We start from the raw sequence: 27701 nt of genomic DNA, 5'->3' as shown, positions 1-27701 counted from the left end.
CATGCGCACACACGCACGCGCGCACACACACACACACACGTATATACAGTATATTTTTCCTCAACCCACCAGAATGTTTGCAAAATTTCTTGGGAGATACGACCAGTCTTCACAACAGTCAACATCAACAATAACCAGATAAATCTTAACACTGAAATATGACTCGGGTTATTTCCTCGGCTGGGTAGTGCGTGTTACACCAGATCCCAGGACGGTGTGGCGCAGCTGTGAGTAGTGCGTGTTATACCAGATCCCAGGACGGTGTGGCGCAGCTGTGAGTAGTGCGTGTTACACCAGATCCCAGGACGGTGTGGTGCAGCGTGCGTGTTACTTTTTACTTTTACTTTTCCTCTTCGCCACTGATCGGCTTGTTAGCCGCTTGGGGATCGGTCACGACTCTTTCCTTTATATTCTTCACCGGGTCGGCTCGCTAGCCGCCCGGGCGATCGGTCACGTCTCTGTCACGCACTGTTGGCAAATACTGGGCATGCACCGGCTCCTGAATGTACCTGAACCCGCTCCAGTGTTGGTCAAGTCTTCTCTTGAAAGAGCTCACACTCGGTGCCGTCACAACACTTTCTGGTAGATTGTTCCAAGAGTTTACAACCCTCACTCCGAAAAAGTTTGCCCTCACGGTTTTCTGGACTTGCGGCTTCTTCAATCTTGAGCTGTGACCCCTTGTGGGGCGAGCGTCCGCCAGCTCCAAGTAAGGACACTCAACTGAGTAGTGCCCCTGAGATGCTTATAAACCTCAACTAGGTCCCCCTTGCCCGTCTGTAGTATAAGCTAGGCAAGTTCAGGCGCTCCAATACCAGATCCCATGACGGTGTGGTGCAGCTGTGAGTGGCTTTCCCTCCGCCACCGCCTCAGTCTACCACCACCACAAAGAGGGTGTGTGTGTGTGTGTGTGTGTGTGTGTGTGTGTGTGTGTGTAGACATGATAATAATGACCCCACCAACAAGAACCCGGCAGCGCCCCAGGTCAACCCACCGGGCACAGGAAGGGCCGCCCCCCACTTCCCCACCACACCCCTCCCAGCCTCAATCCTTTGAAAGCTTGGTGTCGACCCGCTAACTCTCTCACACACACACACACACACACACACACACACACACACACACACACACACACACACACACACACACACACACACACACACACACACACTTTCCGCACCGCTGCTCATCAACTCACTAATATATTACAGGATTCTCTTTTAAACGCTTAACTGTAGCTTGAACTCCAATCTTCCTTCAGTATAAAAAAAAAAGTTACTCTGAGGAACCCCAAACAAAATATACCACCACACACCTGAAGATATGTCATTACTTCTATTGTTGCTTCAGAAGAAAACAGTAAAGAAAACGATGACAAAAATCCCATTTACTCACACTATAACATCAACACGTGTGACTTCCAACTGTGTATAGTGAGTCAGTGTTAAGTTATTGTCTATGTTATCGGTCAGTTATTATGTTGTGTTATCGTGTATGTGTGTGTGTGTGTGTGTGTGTGTGTGTGTGTGTGTGTATTATATTCCCCATAACTTTGCAAAAAACAAACTTAGGTTATCATTTGGTATATCCAGTTGTAAGTGACCAAATAAACACACACACACACACACACACACACACACACACACACACACACACACGTATACATGTGTGGAAGAGAGGAAATAACGCACATGAATACAAAAAAGTCACCCAAACTGCTCCAATGCAGAACCATTTTATTTCCTTATTATTTTATATTTATCTCTTAAGCCAACCCCTGACGTCTTGGTGTTTGTATGTAACTAAACCTTGATGTAGTACCTGTATCGGAAACCTGATCTCTAAATTAATGAACTGCTGTACCTATACTTGTATCTTAACCTGTTACTATTGTTTCCTAATTGATAAAGTCTCTGTAATGTACTTGTAACTGTACCAATGCTGGAGATGGAGAGAGAGAGAGACCCACCAACCAACACTCAACACCCGTGGCAGCAGCAGGAGGAGGAGGCCGCCCCAGGGACACCTACCAGCCATCACAATGTTACGACGGAAAACACAAACACAATCTAATTTCCAGTAAGTGGGAGAGAGGGGGGGGGGAGAAGTAACACGTACAATACCTCACTCGTAAACAACTATGGCATACATGTGGAATCATTATATAAGGAGGCGGGATTGGGCGAGGCGGAAGAGGGCACTGTCGGGGGGCCGCAGGGTAGGAAAGAGGAGACGGTAGTAACCAGGACAGTCAACGAGCCCCAGCTGTCAACCTCCTCACTCACTCACCCGCTATTGTTCACACTTACTCTACGTTCGTTTATTACATCAGACATTACGTAAATATAACATTACATCTGCCTGTACCGGTATTAAAGTTTTCTATAATGATTTACTGCATTATGTATGTTGCCTGGAGTTGTCAGATGCTTTATTTATCACATCATCATTATTATTATCATGATCATCGTTTCGCGGTTATTTTGCACGCTTGTGTGGGTTAGTCGTGAACACTTTGTCATGGTGTTCCGGTTTGCCATCAGATAAATTTGAAGCCAGTTTTACGGCTGGATGAACTGCCTATCGTCAACACAACTTTACTGATTAGGTACTGGGTATATACGCAACACTCACCATACAGTACACTACCTCAACATCACCACCATATTACACCTCACCGTAGAGTACACTGCTTCACCATCAATATACACACCGACACTATACCATACACTCCCTCCTCACTACAAGTTACGGGCATCACACGTTAAAAACTAATATTTCTAAATCCTTAAATACAACGAAAATTAGGTTAGGTTAAATATCCTTCTGGTCGATCATGTTCCATATTGTATAACATTAACCTCAAGATATAAGACGTGGTCAATTTTACATTATCCAAACATCAAGAAGATAGCGTTGTAATATGAATATCTAATAAGAAAAAATATCCTCAAAGCATAAAAAATATCCTCAAATCATAAGTCATTTGTCTTCCATTATTGTCTAACGTTACGCTCTACCTAAAAATTACACATAAAAGTTTACATTGGACGAAAAACTATCTATGTAAAAACTTTATTACTTTCAGCCCTCTTGTGAGTTTCTATTATTATTACTTTGAGATCCCTGTACGAGTATATATAGCTGTATTGTAGTTCCTGAATAATATTAAGTGAAATTAAATCAACGCTACTCCCTTACTAAGCAAAGTATAGTCTGACCCATAAACCTGTGTACTACATCACTGCCTAATATTCAAGTCAACGTCACACCACCAGAGACTCGTTCATGTCCAGCAGCGGTAAAGTTGTGCTGCTTTCTTTAAACAGGTGGGGGCCGCCTCTAGCAACCCCTCACGGCCCCTTCCCACCCTACACTTTACCCTACCACATCCCCTACTCTACCAGACCACCCCCTACACACCACCCCATCACCACCTCACTGCACCTACCAATCCCCCTGTCACTTATATTCCAGCCAACACATAACTTGCCTCCTTCAAACCATAAACCTCCGGCCCAGCCCCCCTCTCTACCTCCGTACCGACCAAGACAGTTTCCCGCCGTCCGCCTTAATTTGTTACCGCCAGGGGGCACGGCGGGTCACAGGTCAACACGGGCCTCCGCGAAAGTGGGAAACCAGAACAAGTGGTCTAATTCGGGGCGATATTTACGCGTGTGTGTGTGTGTGTGTGTGTAAGTAGACTGAAGTAAAAAGTACATGAATGTAATTTCCTGCGTGGTGACAGTGCAGTACAAAATCCCCCTAAATGAATCACAATGCTCAGAAACATCAGTACGCAGTGTCGAAAGTATTTAAGTCGACAATTATGACACAACAGCCGTGTTAAAATAATAAAACAACAAACATTCTCACCATTAATATATATAAAAAAGAGGAATTACATCACCAATTATTTGTTTCCCTGATACAGCGACCCACACACTTTTACCCGTGATGTAAAAAAAAAGTTACAAAACTGCTATGAAGACAAATACACCTATGCCCCCAAGTAACCTGCAATTCTTTTACATAACCTAACCTGCAGGCAGTACCATCAAGCGTTCAAGAATTATTTCACCAGCAGTACTGTTCTTTAGGGGAAATATAGTGACGTCATAAACTCCCGAGAATTATATTTTAAAGAACGAACATAAATCGAGGCAACACACAGTGAGTATTAAAAAACAAAATATGCAGGGATGATATGGCACCTGTCCAGCAACCATGCTCCTCTAGGCTTATTATAACAACAACAGGGACCGGATTCTGAAGAGTTCATAAGTTAATTTTGAACACCATTTTCACCCCACCTGATATCGCATGAATGTCATCGTTGACTATCCTCGTAAGCTGTTGAGAGAGAGAGAGAGAGAGAGAGAGAGAGAGAGAGAGAGAGAGAGACTGAACATAAAAAAAATGAGAAAACATAGATAGGTAAATAAATCAAATATACTTCACAAATAATATCACAATTCATTCAGGCTATTTCATATAATAGATAGAACAGTATATGAATTAATCTGCATAACACACGATAAACTAAAACTAAACCGTAAGATTATTCAACAGATCTTTACATGTGACATTCCTTCCCTCTCACATCACAAAGGCCTCCCAGCGGCCACCCAAAAATTGTCTCAACACTGAAACAATATCGCAACAGAACTTTCAATTCAACACTCAAACAACGCCGTGTGCCCGCTGGAACTACTGCTTAAACTACCGCAACAGATATGCACGAGGACCCCCTGAAATACGTACTTGGGGTGACTCGAGGGATATTATGATTGATTTACGTGAGTTGCTCAAATGTTCGACCAAGCTTCGTGCGCTTGGTCGAACATTTGAGCAACTCAGTACTTCAATTTTCACTCTCTTCTACCAATGACACTAATTTTGCATCTTATTTGGGTATTATTCTTTTGTGTGGGTATTCTTTGTTGTTGTTGGTATACTGTACTGTACTGAAAGTATTTAATTTTTCCTTTATCCCTACTTAAGCATCTGATGGCCTTATTGGCTGTCATTAGTCAAACTGCTTAAAGTTTACCTTCACTGTCTACATACAGTACATGCTGAACCAACTGTAAACAACTATGACGATTTTGCTGAATATCTCACTGTGATCCATCTTCTTTCCTCTCGACATAATAAATTGTAGTAGAAGATTAAACTCAGATTACTGTATTGTTAGGCTGGGAGTCTAAGAGCTTAAAAGCACTTAACATTTATTTGCCGGTTTAACAGGGCCTACTGATGCTATGGTAAACAAACGATGAAAAGAAAGTGTTCCTCCTCAAAAGCATCATAGAAAATGGAGTACAAGTCCAGCTAAATAGAAAACTGTATTACGTCCAACAGTTTAAGCCACACATCAGAAAATTTAACATTGGTAAATAAAAATTGGGAGGATCTTATTTTCTCCGTATCATTGATATTAATTAAAAAATATGCACAGTACATTAGTTTCACTGTTCTACTTTAACTAATACAGTATTGAATTCCTTATTTTCCTCTTCAGATAGTTGGACACACAGACCAATGTATAACTTATACTCATCAAGTATCATTTATTATTGTTGTATTTAACGAAACGCATTGAGGATTGACTATTAGTCCACCTTATCACTGAAACAATATATCTCTCTCTTCTCTACACTCTCCTCTTTCTCTATCCTCTTCCCCTTTTCTCTCTCTCTCTCTCCTCTTCCCCCCTTCTCCTCTTTTCTCTCCTCTCCCCCTTGTCTCTCTCCTCTCTTCTCCCCCCCTTCTCTTCTCTTCCAAACCATAAATTATATCTTAGTCAGTTCTCTGTCTTAAACAACACTACAGTATACAAGGCTCACATGCTTTTCAAAACAAACTTCTCATCTTCTAAAGGTTACAAAATGTCACCTGTGATTCTTCTATCAAACTAACATGCGAGACCAATACGATACAACTTATATAAAAACGCTGCTTATGACCGCCTCGGAAGCAGAATACCTAAGAGCTGAGTTATGTTCACGGATTGATTCTCAATTTAAGTCACTGAGAAATCACTTACCTGAGACAAAACCAGATTTGAGTAATTTGTTCAGTGCGAGATTCTATACCATGTTTATTGGTCAGTTTCTTAAATAACACAGTAAAGAAATGCTTGAGTGGGAATAAGAACAATCCTCCATTAAACAGTTACCACTCACAAAACTGGTAGTAACTGTAACTGTCTCGCCTTCCTCTTCTTGTGTCACTAAGGTAATTCTTAAAGCTAAACCTTACCATATTGCTGTACAGTAATATTCCTTCTCTTGAAAACTGCAGTCAACAATCAAATCAAAATTACAACAGTAAAAAGCTCAGGCAGAAGCAACTCTTTGTAAAGGATCATGACAGCATAAAGCAAAAGGGGCATAAGACTCCAATGGCAATCAAACAAAGGCTGCATAATGTGCTTCATACTGTACTGCGTAAAATATAATCAGCAGAGATACCCATGCCATACAGCCTCAAAGGTGCAGGAAATAAAAGATGCAAAAATAAATCAATTTAAAATAAATAAATAAATAAATAAATAAAAGGGTGCACAGGCCTAATTACTAATGGCTGAACACCTGTGCTGTACCATACGTGTAGAACAGGAAAGAAGATAATGCTGTTTAGGTAAAAATCAGTTTTGGTTCAACAGTCATTCTAAATTCACTGATACATCATAAGAAACAATATTAATCAACTCACATTATCTTCTTTCCCATAACCCCAGGGAGGAACATGCACACAAAAGCTTGGCATAAGTGGGCAGTTTCACCCATGGCTGCAGGTCAGATGGGCCCACCCTAATAAACCCTAACTCAGTCTAACCATTAGCCTCGAGTCTAATAGTACAATGGGCCAGAATTAGGTGGTGGGCCTAATTCTGCTGGTTAGGTTGGGTTGGGTATTAGGATCAAGGCCCATTTGACCAGTAACCTAACCAAGTACTGTATGCACACGTGTTGAGGCACCTACAGAAGCTCTCTTATAGGGATCCTTAGTCCTACATCCAGCATCTAGGTTATCTTCCATAATACACAGATACAAAATACAAATTCATAAAGGCTGTAATCTCCATATCTCATAGAACCCAATTACCAGGTTGTAATGATAGAGCAGTATATAATTTTGTAGATAATGCCTGGTACAGTAAACAGAATATAAGTATTATAGCTACAGTCAGGAATGAGTTCAGGTTAGTACTTTTGGAAAGCCACTGGGAATTAAGACAATACAAATTCCTTTTTACTTTACAGTAGTCTCCCTCCATCAGATGTCCCTAACAGTTAGTCTCCAGTAAATAGTCTCAAGTGCCATTTGAACTTTCCCCATTTGTTTCCTCATTTCCAGCTACTTAAAAAATAAATAAAAAACTCCATCACGATGACAAAGTTGATCCAGTAGTGTGATGGCTACCCAGAATCAGAGGGGTTACCATTCCAGTCTTTGTCTAGCTGTTGTGCTACAGGCTTAGGCTATGCTGTGATATTACCACTGTTAATTTTAATTTATTCTGTTAAGAAATAAATACTGAACCATGTGTAAAGTGCCAGCCAAGCTCTCAGAGGATAAAAAAAGAGAAAATGTGACCGAGTTTCCAAATAAGTTAGTGATGAGGGATAAACCAGTGGTGTTCTGTATCAGTTAGTAGTGAGGACCTGCTTCATGATGTACAGTACAAGAGTAAGCAACTTTAACACAACACCACAGCCTCCAGTGGTAGGTACAGCACCATATCTATCGTCCACTTGACTTTCTCTGTGTAAAAGATTTACAACATAAGCACATCAATGAAAGTTCAGTACTGTACACCACAAGGGTTTACTGTACAGGTACAACACTTAGTTTCTGCTTTATATAACCTTCAACACTTTTCCATTTTCCAATATTGGGGGTTTAGTTTTTGTTTACAGGTTTGTGTTGTACTGCTCTTAACATCTGTACAGTATTTGGTTATGAAGGAATTTTGTCCAAGTAACAATGTTTAGAGTAACCAGACTTTCAGGTCACCTATCTATCTGGTAAGGGAGACTTTATCATATCTTACTGTATCGATAGCAAATGACAATTAGTGAATATACAGCAGAACATTAACTATACAGTATAACGATTTTTTTTACTCAAATCAATTTTTTTATTTGCCCGGCAGATGTATGTCCCTAAACTTGTGAATTTCCCTCCACAGTATCTTAAGTGAGTGTTGCAAATATGTTTTTTTTTCTTTCATTTTAAAGACATTTTATTTCTTAATTTAACTTCTTTCCATGGTTGCAACACATTTCTCGATAACATCTTCCTCATTCCCAAAAGTCAACTAGAAACTTTATCTGTTCAACTGTACACCACAAAAATGCCTATACACAGGAGATGTACAGTGAACTGTATTCAAGGAAGTGTACTCACCAGGCAGAGGAGATCGGAGAGCACTCAGATACGAGTTTTGACGAGCAACAGGTTTTTGTCTGGCAGTGCCAGTTTCATCCATGGACTGTGTAGACCACAAGCTTGTCATGGACACCTGCGAGCAAACTGAATTTGATCGCTCTCTTTCCAACACATCTGCAGAAGAAGATTAATGTGATTAGGATATTAAAATAAAAATCTTATGAGCAAAATTCATCAAATTAGTGTACAGTACAGTACGTACTGTACTGTAATCAGAAAGACGGCAAATTATTCCCATCATAAAATAATGTTCTCATCCACTTTTTTCAAACATCAAGGAAAATATATCATGATGTAAATTTAATCAACTTGAAACTTAGAGAAGAAAAGGATCTGGTATCAATGAATATGTGGATAAAATTACATCAAATCAGAAGATAAAAAGCAAGGATTGAGATATGACCAAGAGGACAACAGGTGACCAGTGAACTCTAAACTGCTACAACACCCTCAGACAGAACCCACCAACAGTTAAATAATATCTCTCAAGGAATGCCTCACCTTGCACAGTACCCTATCCTCTGACCAGGACTGTTACAGCAACTGCCTGGTGGTCCCTGGGATCATATAAGGGCCAGGAGAGTATTGCGATGATGAACTAACAATTCAAATACAAGTGAGAGCTCAAGTCAAGGGTTAAAATCCTTTCAGCAAATTCAAACACCCCATCGACCGTAAAGGGAAGTTTGTATACCAAGTCTTTAATTTTTTATTGCTAAACCTTATCAAAGTAGAAGAGAAAGAAACTACCGTATGTTACTTGTTTCTGGCCGTTAGTCATATACAGCAATGGTGTTTCAGCCTTAACCCCTTCACTATGTGATGCCACTTTTAATATTTTATTTGGCTAAAACAAAACAATTTTATTCAGCTGAGGAAAAAGCAAACTACTGCATCAACAACTCAACAGTCAGGGATACAGCGGGGATACAACTGTAGGCTGTATTCTTGCTGGGGTGTAAGGGAGATACAGTAACAAAGAACCAAACTGATTACTTTAAGAGACTAGCTCAGTCTTTGTGGGGTAGCTGTTCACAGCCATAACTACAGTAGTTTGGTAATCCCTTATGATTTCACTGGTTATGTTCTTACAACTTACCAGAATCACTCTGAGGTCTGTGTGAGGGCGGTGCACAGTGTATATGTGGACCACCAATGGGGATCGAACGATTCATACCAATTCGTGGTCCAGAGTCTTCCACGGTTGATGGAGATGATCTTCCATCATCTGAAAAGGATTACAAAATTTTCAGGAAATAGTAATGGCAAATAGTAATGGCAAATATTGTATTATTACTGTACTAATAACACTAGGAACAAGGGCACTGCTGTGATACAAAATATGACTGCTTGGTTTAATAGTTGTACAATTATATACCACACACCAGTAATAGAGAATTTGATATTTGACCTTCAGCTACGACCCCAACGTTTGATTTGAATTACATACTGGGAACTGCCATAACATGTTCCAGCACGTGCACCTCATATCTACAGTACAGTACTAACTTAACTGACGAGGTTTAAATCACATAATTTTGGTCATGTTCATTTACTTCCAGTTATTGTGTGAGTTTTTTTTCCTAGTTTTATATTATTATTACCCACTGAACACATGGAGGAGAAAATTGACATGGTTTTGAGGCAGTCAGTCACGCAGACCCACCAAGTGCAACACAGTACAGTATTACCACTAGTAAAGAAAATCAGTAGTCCTTGAATTGTGTCAGTAAGCCCTATGCATTGGTACTGAATATGTTTATAATTATTCATTTACAACACAATCTGTGAGAAAGTTCTAAAAACTGTATCAACAAAAGGCTGAAGACTGAGATAATGCTGTATTACTGGAATTCATTAAGAAGAGCCTCGCTAGATTTGCAAAGGGAAAATTAAAATGCTGTTGTATGACTAGTTTTTCCTGTACTGTAGTACATATCTAAAAAAGTAAATCCTACATGCAAAAATTAGCACAATAACTCTGCTGTATAATATAATCAAATACAATATTTATTTTTGTTAATTCAACCAAAATATCTAGCCTTTTCCAATCTAACAATACTGTGCTGCACCCATTAAAAAAAATATAGTATAGTTCTGTGATTATCTTCTGTAGTTCAACAAATAAGACAATGATAATCACTTATGCATTTAATTCATATCATCCCTAAGAGATGTTGAGTCAAGAAGTCTCAAGTCATGTCATCACTGCTGGGAGACCACAAGAGGGTTAAAACGCAGCCACAGCAAGAACCAAACATTACTAGATATTGAAAGGCTTTTGTCATGCTTTTAACATACCTCAAGAATTACTACAATAGTTTGGAGGAAAATTTTAACAAGGCAACAAAGGTACAGTTATACAGCAAGACACATAACAGGCAGGACACCACCAACAGCAGCATACATGAACAATATGCAAGTTAGAGGCATGAAGGGTAACTGGCAATAGATACACAGTATACTTGTACAGCACATAATACATCTATGTACTGTAAAAATTATTAATTAAATGAAGGTTCAAAACAAGAAGTGCCGCTGCAACACAAACAACTTCACTTCATAATCAAACACGACTACTGTAAGTGTTCCTGTAACATCTCTTTATATAAGCTGATGTACCTGTGCTATCACTGATCTTCCATGAAAAATATTTTGTATAATGAACTTACCAGGACCAGATGCATAAAGCCTTCTGCTGACGGGGAAGACATTGCCTCCGTCAGAGAGAGACCTAAACACTTTTGCAGGGGACGGTGACACATCTTGAGACGGCAAGTTAGCTCGCACTAATTCGGCACTCTTACGCTGCCTTGGTGAGTTATTGTAGTGAGTGCCAAACTCAAACTCAAAACCTAAAGTTAAAAACATAAAACAAAATAGGTTGTTGGACAGACAACTGACAAAGCAAACTAATCATGCAAACAATCGACTACGACGGAAACACGAGGATGATAACATACTCTACTGTATACATAATGGTTACTGAGAAATATTAACAGTACGACAATACAGTAACGTTAATACTGAAATACTGTACATGACAACAATTAAGTGACTTATTATTATTATTGGCTTCTGAAGGTGAGTATGTTCATGAATGTACTATACAGTGTGTGTGTGCGTGTGTGTTTGTGTGTGTCACATGCATAACAATTCAAACTTTATCAACAAAATACAGTACACAGAAAGTAAGACGTTATATCTACAAGTGATGATGAAGGCAATAATTACACATGCTAATGCATAAGGATTTTAATAATGCAAAGAACTTGATATCTTAAAGTGACATTCTATGAAAATGTTCAAAACACTCAAAACTTTCATCTCTTTAATTCCTTGTACAGTAAAGCACCCAAGAACTCCTCCATCATCCTCAGATTACATATATTTTTCACTCTTGTATGTCTTTTTCCATATGATGAAAGGCTCTTCGCATTATAACCAAAACAGACTTCCTCATTATACACTCATTCAATCTTTGTTTCTATTGTAATACAGTAGATGCCTTCTGCTACAGTGTTCTCCTTCCATATCACAGCCCCAATGTGTCTGGCTGGTTTACCCATCACTCCACACATCCCAGCCTCACCTCATCAGCAGCTCGGCCATCCACCTAAACGACTCAACACTGTGGTTATCTTTGATCGTGCAAGAACAGTCACACGTATGCTTTCTGACTGTCTATCCACCCAGCACCTCCATTGCACTATCCCTCCACCACTGTCTAGGTCTTCCCCTCCCTCCCTCTCTGCTACAATCCACTACTGAATCAAGTAACTTCTGTACCTTAAATCATTTATTCCTCAATCCTCATAATCAACACCACCATTTAAACTAATTTTCTGAGAACAAAATACAACACTTACACAATAAAAACAAATGTTCTTTAGTAATTTAGTTTTTACAGGTAATAATGTAATTCTTTATATACAAAGTAGGTACTATATAGTTTAATGCTTCAAAATGAAAGAGAAGTTGAACTGTTACAAAAATACTCATAACTGACACTATGAGAATGTTTGTAAAGTCTTCTGGTAGTCTGCTTTGGGTTGAGGGCAACATGCACAAGGAGTTAAATGTTATTAATGCCAATAAAAATTTCAGTATCTTACATTGACTTCATCAACTAAGGACAAAACTTATAAATACGGTCACTAGACTACAGAGATTATTTAACCATTCTGAATAAAACAAAAAAGAATAACATAAAAGTTAAGACAATACACGATAAGTTAAAAACACTTAAGCCGTGTACTAAATGTTACACTCTGCAAGTTCTACTACAGTACTGACGTTAAAACTAAATTAGGCTAATGTCACTTCCTAGACTAGTCACATCCTCTTGTCCAACTAATCTTACATTCTTGAGGTGCAGGAGAATCATTGTAGTACTGTACTGTAATGTGTCACAGAATATAATTACTTACCAAGAGGAAGATGGTCACCTTCTCTCTTCTCAAACTCTTGCTTCCGTTGGGCCACATTTGGGATCTTAGAACGCTGCGACAGTCGTGAAAGCTCAAAGCGATGGAATGCTGATTTGGTTGAGGCTTCTTTCTCTAACTGGCTACTTTCAAACTGTTTGGCTCTCTTCGACACAATTTGAAGCTGTTTTATGCGCTCGTTGTCACCCACCCAAGCTAACGGAATTGGCCGTATAATTGAAGAATTGAGAGACGTTTCACTGCCACTTGGAGTACCACCAGGAGTTACACCATGCAATACGTCACCTTGCTTGCTGTTTGGACGACCCTGACTTGCGATGGACGAGCATGAACCAAGCTCTGGTATGGGAATATTTTCTTGAATACGGGATAGAGTAGTTACGAAAGCTTTTCCATACCGCGCATTGGCTGGATTAGCTTCAGAAGTACTTCCACTATATGGCTTAGGTACAGCATTGCCAACTAATGATCTGTGTAATGCAACAGAAGTACTTTGAGCTGAAGACAAGTCCTGGTTTTCTGTACAGTTTGCGAGATCATTTCCACTTGTATCTGACAAAGAATCCGTTTTACTACTGCCCTGTGGAGTTGACGGAGACGCAGGCACACTACTGTCTCTGGCACCATCCGAGTCATTGTTGTGTTCCATCTCGGACTTTACTCTCCGTACCTGATCGTGTTTAGGACCAACGATAAAACTGAGTGCCTTCGTTATAGCACCAGGAGATGGAGGAGTTTGAGCTGCCGGTGGTGGCCATAAAGGACGTGGAAGTCTTTGAGGATTAACATGATAATCACTATGAATAATGGGAGCTTTACTTGCTGGCAGCCAAATTGGTTGATTTGGTCTTCTCAAGAATTCCTCCTTTCTTTCCACATTCTTTTTAATTCTGTCAATAACTTCCTGTGTTGATTTATCATTAGTCTGGCCACTTTCTGTGCAGCTAAGGATTGGTTCTGTGCAACTTCTCCTTGAATACGAGTTATGTTTGTTACCACTCCATGAGGACACTTCACTTTTTGTGCTACTGAGACTTTGGTGACTGCCGCCTACATTTGCATCTCTTTGTAAGTTGGCATTTGATCCTTCAGATCTTGGGTGTACACTAGCACTGCGTGGGTGAGTCTGATCTAGTTTTAACCGGGGAGGGGAAAGGGATTGAACACGAACTCGTTTAGCATCAGCTTCTCCGCCAGCCGATGACTTCCTATCAATATGACCGCCAGGATTGTTACTAACACCTTGTGTATTTTGTTTAACAGTTCCTTTCTTCTTACCATCACCACCTTTAAGTTTACTTTCTATAACTCTAGTCTGTACAACTTCGTATATACGCCCATCAGGGTCTCGCTCTAGTCTTCTAGTGTCTCTACAGCTCCCTTTTCCCATAGCTCTATCGAGAATTGGTTCATACACTCCAAATACAGAGTTATTAGAAGGTTCACTTGATGGAGTATGTGATAAATTTGTACTTGTAGGCAAGGGACTTTGTTTCCCTGGTACAGAAGGCACATGATGAGGCACTGAGGACAGACTATTTTGAATAGTATAGACAGCTTGCCTTCTGTCTGCCATCCCAGGTAATGACTGTTTCCTGCTAGGAGAACTGACTGCTGGTTGTTTATCTCCTCCAGCAGAGAGGGAGTGTTTTCTGGTGCTGGGCCTGTACAACACAGAGGACTGGTTTCCCCGGATGGCTGACTGCTGGTGGGGATGAATGGGGATGTGAGCTCCGTGTGGCTGAGAAACATTAGCGGGCTGGTGAGGCCTCTGATGAAACGGCGGATGAGCCACCATGACTGACGGCGGGTGAGGTCCAGTAGACATTGTGGACAGGTGTGAGGTCAATGATGACTGAGACGACCAGGCAGATGGTGAAAGACTTGGAGGGTACTGTGTGGGTGGGAGTCCTATGGGTGACTGAATCAGACTAGCTGGTGATGAATGTCTTAAGGATTGTTGTAGGGGCAAGAGACCAGGACTGGGCATTCTTATGTCCAAGTTACTCTCTGGGTTGTGGGCTGTGTCTCCAAACACCTGCAATAAGAAAAATATTGTAATTTTGATACAAATCACATATTACAGATTTGCTCTTAAAGTACCAAAAAATATATAAAAATGTGTCTTATTTACACTGTGTTGAGAAAAAGTCAGCTGAAAAACTGGAGCAGGACTAGGAGACATTGCCACAGAATTAAATAAAAATAAAACAATTACTCAACAAAAACATTTCTATTTGAACCCCCCCCCAAAAAAAATACCAGTATACAATAATTAATAGACTGCGGCCTAATACAATAATTAATAGACTGCGGTCTATTATATTAAACCTGAAAGCCCACTAGGCCTTGGCTTACTAGTATGGTTAGGTTGGAGACAGAAGGAAAGACTTATTAGGAGTGAGCTATCACTGGGGTCCAATTGAACAGTTACTTAATAGGAAATATATACAGTATTTCTAAATCTTAACATTTCAGTTCCACCTATTTATCCTGCAGTCAAAGTGAATGATACAATAAATATTTACATTAATTTACAGACTAAAAGAGTAATTAATTACAATAATTTTTTACACAATAGCTCAGGAGTTAAAGGTGCAGTACTGTATTGTACAGTAGCGACATTTCTTTTCATACCTCGGTTAAAGCAACACCTTTGTGATATATTGCACTGTACTGACAGTACTGTCACCACAGGGAGCTACTAAATCCGTAATTGTACTGATATTTCTGAATAAACTTCATGATTCTGTTAAGGCATCACCATTATAATACAGTACTGTACAAGCATCACATGGGAATTACAAGTACTATATAAGTACACTGTATATGTCTAATTGTAATTATTCTAACTGTGTCATATTGTCCCTCACAAAATCGCAAAGATTCTTTTTGGAGCAAGTGTACTATCGTGGACAAAAGTTCGCTCCCTCCCAAACTGAAGCAGTATCGACCCCAAATAAGATAAAACAGCACACCCACACCAGATGAGTCTGGGTGAGTCAGTCGGAGACTCATTCCCGTGACTCAGTTTCACCACGGGGAGCAAACTTTTGTCCACGATAGTACAGGTGATTCTACTAATGAGAGGCGGCGTCACTAACCTGCTGTAGTAGGTCCTGCTCCCGGGGTACTACCATGAGCTGTAGTGTGGGAGGTGACCGTTGTATGGTGGCCACAACCTCCTGGTAGGTCCGGCTCCCCACACTCTCACCATTAACACTCACTACACGATCACCTGAACAAGTTAATAAACAATGAGTATTTATACTTTAAAGGGGGTAAACAAACAACTGACTATATATACTGTACTTTGAGGTAAATAAACAATTAGAGAACAGTAAAGGTTATTTACCAAATAATTACATAAAAAGTACATAAATAATTTCTCACTATTCAGCATATAATTAATCAAAATTAGAAAAGATAATTAGGGAGTTATAAAATAGAAGAGTAATGAATTAATTACAAAACAGAAAGAAAATATATATCAAAACAGTAAACATAATAAACCTAAAATAGTATAGACAACAAGATATGAAGTGAAACGACAAATAAAAGCACACACAAAAGACACGTCCACACAGAGCAAAAATAAACAAATACAAATAAAGTTGCTTATAAAACACACATTGTACACTCCCTGAACCTTATCATAGCCCCTCCCGTCTTCAAGTTATCCTCTCATTAATCTCCACTTCCTCTCCTCCACCTCAGGGCCAATGATTCATTCTAAACGTGGAGGCAGGTGTAGTTCTAAGTGAAGTGTTTGTTGATGTTTTACTCCTCAAATAAATAAGATACAAATGACGTCATATATAAGATGGCGATGCCGTCATGTTTAGTTTTCAGGGAGTCCTATCATCTTTCTTTAATATATCAGTGACCTATAATACTACGGTGATGGTGAAAAGGCGCATTTGAGGGGGGAATCTGCGAGTCATTTGTTTTATTAAAGGCTATATCAACATATTTTTTAGTCTTGTGGGTAGAACTACAGTAGACGTTGTAAATATAATTAAGTTAACACTAAGTATCCATATCAAGAGATTTTGAGTTTTACTGATAAAGCGAGGAAAAATCCGATAAGTGGGATTTAATGCATTACTGTCTGACTACATGTAAAGGCCCAGAGATCACCAACTGGCAATTTAGTTGCCAACACCTGTACAGGTATTGAACATCAGGCTTTTATGGTGTAATTCATCGTGTATCCCCGAATGAGATGGCTGTACATAACTAAAATAATACCAAAGTAAGTTGGTTAACATAAAGGACTAACCCGGCGACGAGTTGTTTTCATTACTGTTTATTTTCTAACATTATTTTCATCAGTGAGTTGTAATATGATAATCATTTCTTGTGGAAATTTTTCGTTTCATGGATAATTAGGCGCCTAGGCGCATACTAGTTTGTCTTGCCGGCGGTAATAAGGCAGTTTCATTTTCAGCATGACGTGTGAAGGTTGTTGCCGGTCTTATATGGACGTAATTTGCGAATTTAGGGATAAAGACAACGAGACCCTAAAGTTTTTCGAAGACCAAGGCATCGTTCCTTTAAGTAGAGTATTGTTCACAGCAATACCGTGAAATAGAACTGGGTTTGTGTGTTAATTCAGTTGTTGTTTGGAAACCATCATCCATCACTTCGCTGCCCGGGCTCAGTAAGCACCAATACATCTCACATCCAGAAAATGACTGACTCAAATTTCAACATATCATAGTAAGTTCTTTCTGTTTAATATACCGGGGGTCCGGGGGGCGGTGAGAATGTTAGGTAGGTTTGTTGGTTCGATCTGTTGGTCATATCCAGAAATGTTAAGTAACGTTTATTTTAAAAATATCCATTTTTAACACATTTGCACAAACTAAAACAGTGTCCACTATAAAATAACAGTGAAAATCCAGCGTTTTTATAATCGTTTTCAATCAATTTCGGCCGCGGGTTAGTCCTACATAATTACCAGTAAGTTATTTAAATTAAGTGATAAATCCACAGAGACATCATCTTCTCGTCATCGGTATCCGTCTCTTACCACAGTTCCATGTGTGGTGATCTACACGGTACTGACACACTGAACCACATCTCTGACACTTTACTAACGAAACGAGAACACCGTAATCCCTAAAAATATCAACAGCAGTAGCTTTGTTCTCCAAAACACGCTGAATAACACGCGTCACCCAAAATACAACCTTCACACGCAAACGACATCTTCCAAATACCAGTTTGATGCTTACGCTGATTGGTTAATGGAGAAGTAAGCGCATGCGCAGAACTATCACGTCACATCGACACACGCTGATTGGTAGAGCAATTAAAATACAACATTTTTAATAACTTTAAAACTATAAATTTGTGATGAAAACGCTATAGAATAAATTATTTTCCCCCCTATCTACTTACAGCATATGAGTCAATATATAAGTAGGTGTTTACAACAACTACTAAATATAAACCCCACAACTTAATGACTTTTCTTTAGTACAGGATCGTATTTTTAAGGATTAATACCTTTGAAGAATTTATCAGCTATCTCAGGATTTCGTCACAGGCAAAATACTGCTCTGAATCATGAGTTCAGATGATGAGAACAAAGGTTAATACAGCTAATGCCTGGGTTATCAAGAGCCGATTTTAGTTTTACAGGAATACAGAAATAGTATGTGAGTGTCGGCCCAAGTGCGTGCCATTTCGGTAACGGGGTCAACACCACTTCCTGCACCTGAACAAAATGGTACATATGTGTTGTGATCTGTACATTATATACTCGTACATGTGTCACCTGGCCACCAACATTTCACAGCTGTAGATCCTTTTTTAATGTGTTCATGTGTGTTGATGTATGTATTAGTGGAAGCAGTGGCCCCCGGGGAGCTACAGAGGCGTGCATGGTCGTGTAGCAGTGAGCGACATTTACCCACAAGATGTACAAAGCAGGATTTTACGTTCATTTACGTCTACTTGATGTAACAGCCGTAAATAAGGATCTAGTTTGACCCAATTTAGAGGTGAATACCCAACTTGTTTACATATTCAACTGCTATTCTATCACCCACAAAACTGTTTCCAACATCGTAATAAAGCAAAGATTCATTTTGTTTACAACCCTGATTAACTGACATATAACTCCGCCATATCAGACAGTGTAAGAATAAAGGTTCCTTGTATAGTGAGACTTTAAGCTAGAGGATCAGGAGTCTGATCTTATAGAACATGGGTTGAAGAACATTGTAGCGACCGACTGTGGGACATTTCTGTCTGAACTCTTACCTCGCGCGCCACTTGAAAGAACATTAAGACCACCACAGCTGCCACCATAACACCCCACCAGATGTACACAAACCTCGAATAAACTGGTAAAACTAACCTACACCAATTGGCACCATTATTCAACTGGTGTTTGCTATACTGTGCGTGATGGGGGGAGGAGGGGTGACCTAACTAGCCTTGCTATACTGTGCGTGATGGAGGGAGGAGGGGTGACCTAACTAGCCTTGCTATACTGTGCGTGATGGAGGGAGGAGGGGTGACCTAACTAGCCTTGCTATACTGTGCGTGATGGAGGGGGTGACCCTAACCTTGCTATACTGTGCGTGATGGGGGGAGGAGGGTGACCTATAGCCTTGCTACTGTGCGTGATGGGGAGGAGTCTAACTAGCCTTATACTGTGCGTGATGGGGAGGGTGACCTAACTAGCCTTGCTATACTGTGCGTGATGGGGGAGGAGGGGTGACCCTATGTGCTATACTGTGTGATTGGGGGGGGAGGGTGACCTAACTAGCCTTGCTATACTGTGCGTGATGGGGGGGAGGAGGGTGACCTAACTAGCCTTGCTATACTGTGCGTGATGGGGGGAGGGTGACCCTAACTAGCCTTGCTATACTGTGCGTGATGGGGGGAGGGGTGACCTAACTAGCCTTGCTATACTGTGCGTGGGGGAGGGTGACCTAACTAGCCAAACTTAGTGAAGGAGCATCATGTAGAACGACAGGTAACCACTACTCGAACACTTGACAAAAACCTGCTTTCCTTTCTGGGTCATACTCACCTTGAACTGTGACCCCTCGACACTTAAATCAATAGAAATGTTCCTCGTCTTAGCGTCATGGTGTACCTGTGTGTGTGTGTTGATAAATGTTCATCTGGGTGTTGTTGTTGGTGTTTGTTATACTAAATCTGAAGTTAATGTGAGACTCCTCCTCAGCCGCCTCCTCCTCTTCCTTCCCGGGCAAGACCTAGGAGGGGGGGAGGACAAAAACTCACTAGACAAAACTAAAACCTAATCGAACCCAAGTAACCAACTACCAACACCAAAACAACAACCAAAAACCTACCAAAACAACCAACTAAACAATTTAAACAAACAACCAAACCTAAACCAACTAACCAAACCTAAACCAAAAACTAACCTAACCTAAACCAAAAACTAACCAAACCTAAACCAAAAACTAACCTAAACCAAAAACTAACCTAAACCAAAAACTAACCAAACCTAAACCAAAACAACCTAACCAAACCTAAACCAAAAACTAACCAAACCTAAACCAAAAACTAACCAAACCTAAACCAAAAACTAACCAAACCTAAACCAAAAACTAACCAAACCTAAACCAAAAACTAACCAAACCTAACCAATATCGTGACACTAACCTACCGTTGTGTTTTTGCCGTGACCCTCTCCCCTTGCATACACAACATCAAGTACAGCAGTAGTGTGGAGGAAACACAGACGATAAATAAACACAACTAAAATGTATTCAGGTTTGTCTGGCGTGACGTAATCATAACCCAGACCTCTATCTCATCTTCATCATTAATTACTCACTGTCAAATGATGTACAATGAGTCTTATCAGAATGTAATGCAATTGATCACTACGAACCACTTGAGAACCCGAACCCTTTATTAAGTGTCGGAGTCAACCAAATCCGTGGTCGGGTTCGGAGTCGGGATTCACAAAGGTTCATATATAAACGTGAAACGAACCCAAACTGGCGGTGCACTTGAGGGCAACGGGTAATAAAAACAATATGTCGAAATTACAGTTGGACTTTTAGGAAATAAATGTGTTGCGTTCTTGTCTCCAATGAAGGAATAAGGCGAATGACGCAACACGCTAGGAGAGGTAAGGGGGAGGGTGAGGAAAGGAGAGGAGGGAGGTGGGAGAGGGGAGAGGTGGGTAGGAGAGTGAGTGGGAGTGACTTTCAACACCCAACAAACCATAGCTGTACACCACTGCATTCATCTCTCAGCACACCCTCCCCCTGTACACTTAAAACTGTGACTGCGTGTGTATGTAACTTGTACACTTCCTTACTATCACACACACACACACACACACACACACACACACACACACACACACACACACACACACACACACACACACACACACAAATAGCTTATCACGAGACTAAACTTAAATAAACTTAACAGGCCAAACTTTAGGAAACATAGCTCCTCCATCTGGCTAAGCTTTAATAAGTTTAAATATCAGCCTAAGCTTTAATCAACTTATTTATTAGTCTAAACTTTAATAATCTTAGTTATCAGCCTAAGGTTGAATAAACTTAACTCCAATATCAGTCTAAGATTTACTAAAATAGTAAGGCTAAGCTTTTAATAACCTTGACTCCCCTAACAGCCTAAGCTTTAATAACCTTGACTGCCCTAATAGCCTAAGCTTTAATAACCTTGACTGCCCTAACAGCCTAAGCTTTAATAACCTTGATTGCCCTAAGCTTTAATAACCTTGACTGCCCTATCAGCCTAAGCATTATATGAGGTGAGGTGAGATAACAGCTTTTAGTGAGTGAACGGGAATAGGAGGCCCTCACTTATCTCTTTGACCGACCTCGAGAGAGAGAGGGATGAGGAAAACGGACATACATACAATAATAATAATAATAATAATATTGGCTGCCCCTCGTGTAGCCGACCCAAGGAACCACCTAGGCGTGAATTTGTTTAAGGTGTAGAAGCTGTCGCCAACACAACAACCCACCTAAGTTAACGAGCTGAATGACCCAGTGTCAAGGAACAGTCAGAGAAGACCGGACAACTGCACTGGCTAATCATTACCCGGGAACACGATCCGCAAATCGATTAACATCCAGGTCCTCCATTACTGCTGGGTAGACAGAGGCAAATGGCGTAAAGAAACTTGCCGATAGTCTCACCCTGCCCGGGGATCGAACCCGGGTCCACTCTGTTGCGAGGAGAGCAAGCTGACCATTACACCATGCATACACACATACATACAGAGGAGGTAAGACTCACCAGTCCTGAGGCCAGCCAGGTGGGCAGCAGAGCCTGGCCTCACGTGCTTGACAAAGATAGTGTCAAGAGGGTCGAGGGAGGAGAGTGGTGCGGCGGCTCCCCCATGGTCACCAAGCAGCTCCTGTAACAACAACAACAACAATTAATTCATCGTCATATTAAACAACAACAAGTATAGATTATAAAAACAACAACTATTGATTATAGTAACAAGAGCAATTTTCTCTCATATATTTCTCTCATCTCTCACTTGCTTTTATGTGATACAGAGAGAGAGAGAGAGAGAGAGAGAGTGTGTATATATTGGAGACCATTACGCCACCCTCTCTGTGTACAGCCACAAGTGGTCCTCTTACAAGGGATCTCACATAACCCGAGGAGAAAATAAACTTTGAATCCGGGTGTAGGGTGTACGAGGTGTAGTGTAGGTGTACGAGGGTGTGGTGTAGAGGTGTACGAGGTGTGTGGCGTAGGGTGGATGAGGGTGTGCAGGTGTAGTGTAGGGTGTGCAAGGTGTAGTGTAGGGTGTACGTAGTGTGTGGGTGTAGGGGTGGATGAGGGTGTACGAGGGTGTAGTGTAGGGTGTGCAGGTGGTGAGTGTAGGTGTGGATGGGGGTGTAGAGGGTGTGGTGTGGGGTGTACAGGGAGTGTAGGGTGTGAGGGTGTGGGGTGGATGAGGGTGTAGCGTAGGGTGGATGAGTGTACGAGGGTGTAGTGTAGGGGTGTACGGGTGTAGCGTAGGGGTGGATGAGGGGGTGTGAGGGTGTGGTGTGGGTGTACAGTGTAGTGTGGGGTGTAGGGGTGTGGGGTGGATGAGGTTGTAGTGTGGGGTGTACAGTGTAGGTGGGGTGGATGAGGGTGTACGGGGTGTGGTGTAGGGTGTACAGGGTGTAGTGTAGGGTGTAGAGGTGTAGTGTGGGTGGATGAGGTGTACGAGGGTGTGGTGTGGGGTGTGAGGGTGTAGTGTGGGGTGTACAGTGTGTGTGGGGTGTACAGGGGTGTGGGGTGGATGAGGGTGTGGTGTGGTGTGGGGTGTGAGGGTGTGTGTGGGGTGTGGGTGTAGTGGGTGTAGGGTGTAGTGTGGGTGGATGAGGGTGTACGAGGGTGTGGTGTAGGGTGTACGAGGGTGTAGTGTGGGGTGTGCAAGGGTGTGGTGTAGGGTGTACGAGGTGTAGTGTGGGTACAGGGTGTAGTGTAGGGTGTACGAGGGTGTATTAGGGGTGTACAAGGGTGTGGTGTGGGGTGTACGAGGGTGTAGTGTAGGGTGTGCAGGGTGTGGTGTAGGGGTGTGCAGGGTGTAGTGTAGGGTGTACGAGGGTGGTGTAGGGTACGAGGGTGTTGTAGGGGTGTATGAGGGGTGTAGTGTATGAGGGTGTGTAGGGTGTATGAGGTGTAGTGTAGGGTATAGGTGTAGGGTGTATGAGGGTGTAGTAGGTAATGAGGGTGTAGTGGGTAGAGGGGTGTTGTATGAGGTAGTAGGGTCAGGTGTAGTGTAGGGTGTACGAGGGTGTAGTGTAGGGTGTATGAGGGTGTAAGGTGTAGGTGTACGAGGGTGTAGTGTAGGGTGATGAGGGTGTAGCGTAGGGGTGTAGAGGGTAGGTAGATGTATGAGGGTGTAGTGTGCATGTAGAGGGTGTAGGTAGGGTGATGAGGGTGTACGAGGTGTAGTGTAGGGGTGGATGAGGGTGTGCTGAGGGTGTAGTGTAGGGGTGATGAGGTGTAGGGTGAGCCTGCATGGGGGTGCAGGTTAGGTAGGGTAAAGAACCTGTATATAAGGAACACACACACACATACACACACACACACACACACACACTAATATAAACAATGTAAATAATATACTATATGTAAATCAATCTAAATGTAAATATGTAAATCAAACTTTTAAAACAAAATAAACTGGATTAACTTACAATACTAAAACTTCCTCAAGGACTTAATGTTTTACCAGCGACCACGATATCCCCCCCACATAAACAATCCTTACAATACTTATCTCCCCACATTAACAACCCTACACTTATATCCTCCCCACAACAACCCATAATACTATCCTTCCCACATTAACAACCTCACAATACTTATCTCCCCCATTAACAACCCTACAATACTTATCTCCCCCACATTAACAACACTTACAGACTTATCCTTCCCACAACAACCCTACAATTTATCCTCCCCATATTAACAACCCTCACAATATTTATCCTCCCCATATAACAACCCTAACAATCTTTTCCTCCCCACATTAACAACCCCAATACTTAATCCTCCACATTAACAACCCCACAATACTTATCCCCACACAACAACCCTACAATATTTATCCTCCCCACATAACCCCATACAACTTATCCTCCCCCATATTAACAACCCCACAATATTTATCCTCCCCATATTAATAACCCTACAATACTTATCCTCCCCCACACAACAACCCTACACACTTATCCTCCCCACATTAACAACCCTACAATACTTATCCTCCCCACATTAACAACCCTTACAATATCATCCCCCACATTAACAACCCTAACAATTCTATCCTCCCACATAATAACCTTTACAACTGTCCTCCCCATATTAACAACCCCAATACTTATCCCCATATTAATAACCCTTACCATGCTTATCCTCCCCACATTAACAACCCTCACACACTTCTATCCTCCCCACATTAACAACCCTACAATACTTATCCTCCCCCACACAACCCTACAATACTTTCCCCATATTAACAACCTCACAATACTTATCTCCCCACATTAACAACCCCACAATACTTATCCTCCCCATATTAACAACCCTTACAATACTTATCCTCCCCACATTAACAACCCTACAATACTTATCCTCCCCCATATTAAAACCCTTACAATTTATCCTCCCCATACAACCCCAATACTTATCCTCCCCATTAACAACCCTTAATACTTATCTCCCCCATTAACAACCCTACAATGCTTATCCTCCCCCATAAAACCCTCAATACGTATCCCCACATTAACAACCACCCTACAATATTTATCCTCCCCACATTAACAACCCTCAATGCTTATCCTCCCCATATTAACAACCCTCAATACTTATCTCCCCATATTAACAACCCTACAATACTTATCCTCCCCACATTAACAACCCTTACAATGCTTATCCTCCCCACATTAACAACCCACAATGCTTATCCTCCCCACATTAACAACCCTACAATACTTATCCTCCCCCCACATAACAACCCTACAATACTTATCCTCCCCATATTAACAACCCTTACAATACTTATCCTCCCCCACATTAACAACCTCATAATACTTATCCTTCCCCACATTAACAACCCTACAATATTTATCCTCCCCTACATTAACAACCCTTACACATTTATCCTCCCCACATTAACAACTCCTTACAATACTTATCCTCCCCCATATTAACAACCCTACAATATTATCCTCCCCCACATTAACAACCCTTACAATACTTATCCTCCCCACATTAACAACCCTTACAATACTTATCCTCCCCACATTAACAACCCTTACAATACTTATCCTCCCCACATTAACAACCCCATAATACTTATCCTCCCACATTAACAACCCTTACAATACTTATCCTCCCACATTAACAACCCTTACAATACTTATCCTCCCCCATATACAACCCTACAATACTTTATCCTCCCCACATTAACAACCCTTACAATACTTATCCTCCCCACATTAACAACCCCTTACAATACTTATCCTCCCCACATTAACAACCCTTACAATACTTATCCTCCCCATATTAACAACCCTACAATACTTATCCTCCCCATTAACAACCCTACAATGCTTATCCTCCCCACATTAACAACCCTTACAATACTTATCCCCCCCACATTAACAACCCTCACAATACTTATCCTCCCCACATTAACAACCCTACAATACTTATCCTCCCTATAACACCCTACAATATTATCCTCCCACATTAACAACCCTACAATACTTATCCCCCACATTAACAACCCATAATACTTATCCTCCCCATATTAACAACCCCTACAATACTTATCCTCCCCCACATTAACAACCCTAATACTTATCCTCCCCACATTAACAACCCAATACTTATCCTCCCACATTAACAACCCTTACAATACTTATCCTCCCATATTAACAACCTTTTTTCCCCATATTAACAACCTCACAATACTTATCCTCCCCACATTAACAACCCTTACAATACTTATCTCCCCACATTAACAACCCTTACAATACTTATCCTCCCCACATTAACAACCTCATAATACTTATCCTCCCCATATTAACAACCTTACAATACTTATCCTCCCCATTAACAACCTTACAATATTTCCTCCCCATTAACAACCCTATTTATCTCCCACATTATTTTTCTCCCATATTAACAACCCTTACAATATTATCCTCCCCATATTAACCTTACAATACTTATCCTCCCCCACATTAACAACCCTTACAATACTTATCCTCCCCACATTAACAACCCTTACAATACTTATCCTCCCATATTAACAACCCTACAATACTTATCCTCCCCACATTAACAACCTCACAATACTTATCCTCCCCCACATTAACAACCCTTACAATATTTATCCTCCCCACATTAACAACCCTTACAATACTTATCCTCCCCACATTAACAACCCTTACAATATATCCTCCCCATATTAACAACCCTTACAATACTTATCCTCCCCCACATTAACAACCATACAATACTTATCCTCCCCCATATTAACAACCCTTACAATACTTATCCTCCCCATTAACAAATTACAATACTTATCCTCCCCATATTAACAACCCTTACAATACTTATCCTCCCCCACATTAACAACCCTTACAATGTTCCTCCCCACATTAACAACCCTTACAATACTTATCCTCCCACATTAACAACCCTTACATGCTTATCCTCCCCACATTAACAACCCTTACAATGCTTATCCTCCCCATATTAACAACCCTTACAATACTTATCCTCCCCCAATTAACAACCCTTACAATACTTATCCTCCCCCATTAACAACCCTTACAATGCTTATCTCCCCCACATTTAACAACCCTTACAATACTTATCCTCCCCATTAACAACCTACAATACTTATCCTCCCCCATTAACAACCCTTACAATACTTATCCTCCCCATATTAACAACCCTTACAATACTTATCCTCCCCCACATTAACAACCCTTACAATACTTATCCTCCCCCATATTAACAACCCTTACAATACTTATCCTCCCCACATTAACAACCCTCACAATACTTATCCTCCCCCACATTAACAACCTAACATCTTTACAATATTTATCCTCCCCATATTAACAACCCATCACAATGCTTATCCCCCATATTAACAACCCTTACAATACTTATCCTCCCCATATTAACAACCCTTACAATACTTATCCTCCCCATATTAACAACCCTTCCACAATGTATCCTCCCCCATATTAACAACCCTACAATACTTATCCTCCT

At 40.9% G+C, this 27701-nt stretch overlaps 1 protein-coding gene across 1 annotated transcript in view; it reads right to left on the bottom strand.

The window, feature by feature from the left end:
* The window catches only part of LOC121855968, a 94992-nt gene that overhangs the window by 31784 nt on the left and 35507 nt on the right, over positions 1–27701 (bottom strand). Inside the window, exons 2-7 of the mRNA XM_042351185.1 lie at positions 22188–22308; positions 16010–16143; positions 12888–14943; positions 11130–11312; positions 9557–9685; positions 8416–8571 (exon numbers count right to left, since the gene is read on the bottom strand). Coding sequence (XP_042207119.1) covers positions 8416–8571; positions 9557–9685; positions 11130–11312; positions 12888–14943; positions 16010–16143; positions 22188–22308 — 2779 coding nt within the window. The remainder of the gene's footprint in view (positions 1–8415; positions 8572–9556; positions 9686–11129; positions 11313–12887; positions 14944–16009; positions 16144–22187; positions 22309–27701) is intronic.

Source organism: Homarus americanus, unplaced genomic scaffold, assembly GCF_018991925.1.
Source record: "Homarus americanus isolate GMGI-L3 unplaced genomic scaffold, GMGI_Hamer_2.0 scaffold19117, whole genome shotgun sequence".
Taxonomy (NCBI): domain Eukaryota; kingdom Metazoa; phylum Arthropoda; class Malacostraca; order Decapoda; family Nephropidae; genus Homarus; species Homarus americanus.
This window is presented reverse-complemented; position numbering and strand designations above follow the sequence as displayed.